Source organism: Nicotiana sylvestris, chromosome 3 (assembly GCF_000393655.2).
Source record: "Nicotiana sylvestris chromosome 3, ASM39365v2, whole genome shotgun sequence".
NCBI lineage: Eukaryota > Viridiplantae > Streptophyta > Magnoliopsida > Solanales > Solanaceae > Nicotiana > Nicotiana sylvestris.
Genome location: NC_091059.1, coordinates 134,970,772 through 134,976,691, shown reverse-complemented (window position 1 = coordinate 134,976,691; position 5,920 = coordinate 134,970,772). Strand labels below are relative to the sequence as shown.

At 36.7% G+C, this 5,920-nt stretch overlaps 1 protein-coding gene across 1 annotated transcript; it reads left to right on the top strand.

Moving 5' to 3' along the window:
- Nucleotides 1-3,092: 3,092 nt before the first annotated feature.
- On the top strand, nt 3,093-5,670 carry LOC104226157 (cytokinin hydroxylase-like). The gene is made up of 4 exons (XM_070168604.1): nt 3,093-3,321; nt 3,421-3,650; nt 4,017-4,613; nt 5,174-5,670. The coding sequence occupies exons 1-4, from the start codon at nt 3,195-3,197 to the stop codon at nt 5,600-5,602; spliced, it is 1,383 nt and encodes a 460-aa protein (XP_070024705.1). The 5' UTR covers nt 3,093-3,194; the 3' UTR covers nt 5,603-5,670.
- Nucleotides 5,671-5,920: the final 250 nt, after the last annotated feature.

Sequence of the window (5,920 nt, the reverse complement as noted above, 5' to 3'; positions counted from 1 at the left end):
GTTAGGCAAGCTACTTACCTCGAACCAAGCTCAAATCAATCTGTAATAATGCTCTTCCCACGAATATCCGACTCCTAATTCGGCCTAAGAACTTTTCTCAATTTTTTCTAATATTTCACCCCAAATTCGAAATTAAATAATAAAATTAATGATATATTAGTGGGATATAACCAAAATCAAGTGTAGAATCATTACCCAATTGATGTCTCTGAAAATCCCTCAAAATCTCGTCCAAATCCGAGCTCCCAAACTCAAGTTTTGATAAAAATGGCCAAACCCTCATTTTTGAAACTTTATATCTGCCTAGGTAATTCTTTCTTCGAAAACGCGGTCAAAGCCTCGCGTTCGCGAAGCACAAGCTGCTTCAGTCCTAAAAATACTGATCGCGAATGCAATGCACTGATCGCGAACGCGAAATTCACCTTGCCTGACCCTACGTGAATGCGGGACACTCATCGCATACACGTAGGCTATTTTTCCAAGAACCCATCTGACCGTTGACTCTACGCGAACGCCAGGTCTATATCGCGAACGCATGGCCTTAATGATCCACGTCTTTGTGGATGCGAGAACCACGTCGGGAATGCAAAGAGCAACTCGGTTGCCTCCCCAGATACCTTACACGAACGCGAAACTTCTCTCGCGAACGCGATGAAGAAAATCTCTGCAACAAAATACCAAAAAAATTGCTACTTTCCTAAGTCCAAAAATGATCTGTTAAGCACCCAAAACTCACCCGAGGCCCCCGGGACCTCGACCAAACATACCAACCAATCCTAAATACCATACGAACTTAGTCGGGCCCTCAAATCACATCGAACAACGCTAAATTCACGAATCACCCTCCAATTCAAACTTAAAGAACTTGACATTTTAAATTTCTACAACGGATGCCGAAACTTATCAAACCACATTCGAATGACCCCAAATTTTGCACACAAGTCATATTCAACACAACTGACCTACTTCAACTTTTGGAATCGGAATCCGACCCCTATATCAAAAAGTCCACTACCAGTCAAAATCTTCAAAAATTCGACTTTCGTCATTTCAAGCCTAAATAAGCTACAGACCTCCAAAATATAACCGGGACATACCCCTAAGCCCAAAATCACCCAACAAGCTAACGGAATTGACAGAACTCCATTCCGGAGTCGTCTTCACACAGTTCCGACTACGGTCCAAATTCTAAGACTTAAGCCTCTGTTTAAGGACTAAGTATCCCAAAACACTTCAAAAACTAAAACGAAACTTTCCGGCAAGTCACATAAGCAGAAAAAGACATGAAAGAAGCAGTTAATAGGGGATCGAGGTTATAACTCTCAAAACGATCGACCGAATCGTTGCAATCGGGGAGAAGAATAATTAACCAGTCAAATAACACACAAAAGATGGAGAAAAAGGTTGCCTTAGTATGTGAAAACGATACGTCTTAGTTCTTGCCTTTGCCTTTCGGCTTCCTTTATCTTAGTAGCTTTAAATCCTTATTAAAATACTAGAATAATGACGACGTCAGTTTTTATGCTTCGTTGACAAGCTTTTTTTTTTTCAGTTACCCTTCCTACTTTTGTGTGTGTATGTGTGTAATTGGCCAGGAAACAATTTTAAGACTGAGAATTGCATTTTTGCTCACGTTGGTAGATGGCTGGATCAGCTTTAATTCAATCTGAACATGTATAATTGGAATAAGAGGAAACACTAAAGGATAAACAAAGATCAGTGGGTTATGAAATGAGTTAACTTATTACTGCTTGTTTATGGAATTAAAAACCTCTAAACTGGCTTATTTTCTATATGATTACAGGCTTTAATGATTATATGATCATTGGATATACAGTTTTTACTTTTAATATAATAAACACCTATAGTAAGGCTGTAAGATGATGTAGTTAGCTATCTGCAAAGAACAAATGACAAATAAGAAATTGCTCCTTTTCTTTTACTTTATCTTTCCCTTCCCTAAAATATACCAATATTTCACCTTAATTGGCCGTACGAAACTACAAAATATTGCATATTACATGTAAAAGTCACAAATTATTCACTGTGAAATTCGACTTAATAAAGAAGCACATCCTCTTCACCTTTTGAATGTGACGGATAATTTGACATGCATAATTAAAGTTAACAACAAAAAATGATGAGAGAATTATTGCGAGAATTTCAAAAAGGTTAAGCATGGCCTTTGATTATTACAGATATAACACGTACCTGTTTCAACAATGAAAAATTACACAATGCATTAAAAAGGGAATTTCACTTAACCAGCTCCATATTATTTGGGGTTCGGAAAAAGGATCTCGCATTCATTGGGACGAAGAACCCAATTTAATTTGCTTCAGTCATAAATACGTAAAATAAGACAGTTTTTGCTTATTGTGGATTATAATAAAGATAATCTTAGAAAAAGATAGAAGTGAAAATTTGAATGAGACGCCGTATTAATTAATCATAACCAAGTAGAAAACACGTCTCACATTTATTAAATTAATAAAAATATCTGGTATGGTGTGGGTAATATATATCGATTTATCGAGTACCAACCTTCAAAATAAGTATGCCACGTGAGATATCAATAGGCTGGGCCGGCGTTATCAATAAAAAATGTGTATTTGTCTTGGAGCCGCAATATTAAAATTGACGACCAACTTAATTCCAAGTTTGAAAAATCAAGAGGAGAAGGAATTATCAAAGAGTAACATGGAACACAAACATGCGATAAAGTAATGTATCAAAAACTACCATTTTTTTAAAAAAGAAATACTCTCCTATCCGTGTAATCTAAACCGGTAAAATTGTCTCATAGTCAATTGTCAACCTTTGACTTCCTTGGGGCTTGTCAAACTTCTCCTTCTATAAATACCTATCCTTTCTCTCCTTAGCCCATCAACACAATCGCTGTATTTTCCATTATTTTAGGAAACCATAATCCACCATATATATACTTGAACAAATCTCCTTCATTCTATATACTGAGAGAAACATAGAGAAAGTGATCGGTCGTCAAGTGAATGGAGTTTAATCAGTTTTCCCAAGTTGCCATCCTGCTAAGCATGGTTGTCATTCTTATTTTCTTTGTATTATGTAAAATATTATATTCTTGGTGGATTCTGCCCAAACTGAAACATCAGAAGCTTAAGGCAAATGGATTTGAAGGACCAGCACCAAGTTTCCCTCTTGGAAATATTAATGAAATGAAGAAGGAGCTGATGAACACAGCTTCTTCTGCTACTTCGTCAGCTTCTCTTTCTGCCTTAAGCATTAGCCATGATATCCATTCATTGGCATTTCCATACTTCGCTAGGTGGCAGAAATTGCATGGTATATTCAGCAGCTTATTTATATTAACTTAAGACTACGTACAATAGGTATATACTATTTTCTTGTTCATTGAAGCATTAATTCATTATATATATGCAGGAAAAGTATTTGTATACTGGCTGGGAACAGAACCATTTCTTTACATAGCAGACCCTGAATTTATCAAGAAGATGTCTGCGGGAGTAATGGGCAAAAGTTGGGGGAAGCCAACAGTGTTTAAGAGGGACAGAAAGGCAATGTTTGGTAATGGGTTGGTTATGGTGGAAGGAGATGAATGGGTGAGACACAGGCATGTTATTACTCCCGCTTTTACCCCATCCAACGTCAAGGTATATATTACTATCTCTCTTTCCCCCCTGTGCTTGCACTTTCTACTTTCTTCAACCATATTTTATATAGTACTAGAAATCAGTTTTCATATGTGGCTCCACATAAAGTAAAATGATTTTAAAACTCAAATTGGTGAATGCATGTGATGTGACTCATCCATAATTCGATCGATCGCGCGAAATAGTGAAAACTGATGATTGAGTCTCTACAACATATTAGCAAGTTAATGATTTAATTTATACTAGTATATAAACAATGTAAAAAAAAAAATTACAGTATCAATATGTAATTTTTACCGATCATACATTTTTTTAAGTTACCGAATTAGAGTTATCATAAACTATAACCTGTTGTTTGGTTTCCAGGGCATGGCAAGATTAATGGCTGAGTCCGCAAAAAACATGCTAGACCGTTGGGCTGCTCTCATCAACTCCGGGAACCCAGAAATCGATATCGAGAAGGAAATAATAAGTACCGCGGGCGAAATCATAGCAAAGACAAGCTTCGGCGTCAGCTACGAAAATGGAGACAAAGTTTTTACCAAATTGAGAACCATGCAATTCACACTTTTCAAGTCTACTCGTTATGTCGGGGTACCATACGGTAACCTCATCATGTGCCCTATGGAGACTCTAAAAGCTCATAATCTAGGGAAGGAGATTGATTCTCTGATTATGTCGATCATTGAAAATCGTAAAAAGGTGAACAAAGATGATCGTACAGAGCACAATCTTCTTAGTCTGTTGCTGGCAGGGAACGGGAAGACATTGAGTACGAGGGAACTGGTGGATGAGTGTAAAACGTTCTTCTTTGGAGGACATGAGACCACTGCGCTGGCACTCACGTGGACTTTGTTGCTGCTCGCGGTTCATCCAGAATGGCAAACTCAGCTCAGAGAGGAAATCAAACAAGTGATGGGTGATGCTGAAATTGATCCCACAAGACTTGTTTGTCTAAGAAAGGTAAGGTAATTAATTATTCTCTAGTTTCTGTTAGACATGTGAACCATCTGTATCATATTCTATAACTGATTATTATTGGTCTACATGCTTAACGTTCTCTTTTGTCTTCTCATTTAAGTTCTCTTGATACAACGAAAAAATAAAGAAAAGGAAAGCTAAGAACAAAAGCAAACTTTTAAGTCTAGATATATTACATGATGCCACGTAATAATTCTAATATAAACTTTACACATGTCAACGCCCTGCAGCCAAATAGCTGGCTTTGACCAACAGGAAGAAAATAAGAGACCACATGTAGCACATGTACCAACATTGGTACAATTTGTTAAAAGGATGAGTCGCCGGCCTCGGCACAATCGTCAATATAATAGTCAAGCCTACTCACCTCAATCTTATTGTCTTATCTTCACCGTTCTAACCCAAAAAAAAAAGGACAAATAAATAAGAAGAGAAAGAGAGAATATTGTTCAGGATATTCATTTTTTCTAATGCATATACATATATATATATATATATTTGATTTGGCACTAGAACTAAAAATTTGAAATGTGAATATGCAGATGGGATGGGTGATGAATGAAGTACTAAGACTATACTCACCGGCACCAAATGTACAAAGGCAAGCCAGAGAGGACATTCAAGTAGACAACCTAGTCATCCCCAAAGGAACAAATATATGGATTGATGTGGTGTCCATGCATCACGACAAGCAACTTTGGGGAGAAGACGTGAATGAATTCAAACCAGAAAGGTTTAAGGATGACATGATATATGGCGGATGTAAACACAAAATGGGATATTTGCCTTTTGGTTTTGGAGGAAGGATGTGCATTGGTAGGAATTTGACAATGATGGAGTACAAAGTTGTCTTGTCTTTAATATTGACAAACTTCTCCTTTTCCATTTCACCTAACTATAGACACTGCCCTTCTATCATGCTTTCTCTTAGGCCCACACAAGGATTGCCTCTTATATTCCAACCTCTTTAGAATTCTAGAATAATTGTTCTTTTTTAAATAACTCTCAGTTTTATGTTAATTTGTCGTCTCCTATTTCATCTCGGTGAGAAATTGTAAGGAGGGATGTCTTGTGAACTACACTTCTCTTTTGTATGTGTCAAACTCGTGTACTGATCATTTCACAAATAGTGAGATTTATTGAAAAGTAATGTATTCACTCTTCTCATTTTTTTTTCCGGAATTAGATATTTTGAGATGTTACCGACACTTTTTTTTAATTGCTAGCAATAATTTTTTTTTAAATATAACCAAACGGTAACGTGGATTTCTCGATGCGGAAAAGCAATA

Excerpts from the sequence above, each read along its gene's own strand:
- LOC104226157 (XM_070168604.1), top strand. The coding sequence starts at position 3,195 with ATGAAGAAGGAGCTGATGAACACAGCTTCTTCTGCTACTTCGTCAGCT. Across the intron at positions 3,651-4,016 it reads TTACCCCATCCAACGTCAAG|GGCATGGCAAGATTAATGGC; the intron begins GTATATATTACT and ends TTTGGTTTCCAG. Across the intron at positions 4,614-5,173 it reads GACTTGTTTGTCTAAGAAAG|ATGGGATGGGTGATGAATGA; the intron begins GTAAGGTAATTA and ends GTGAATATGCAG.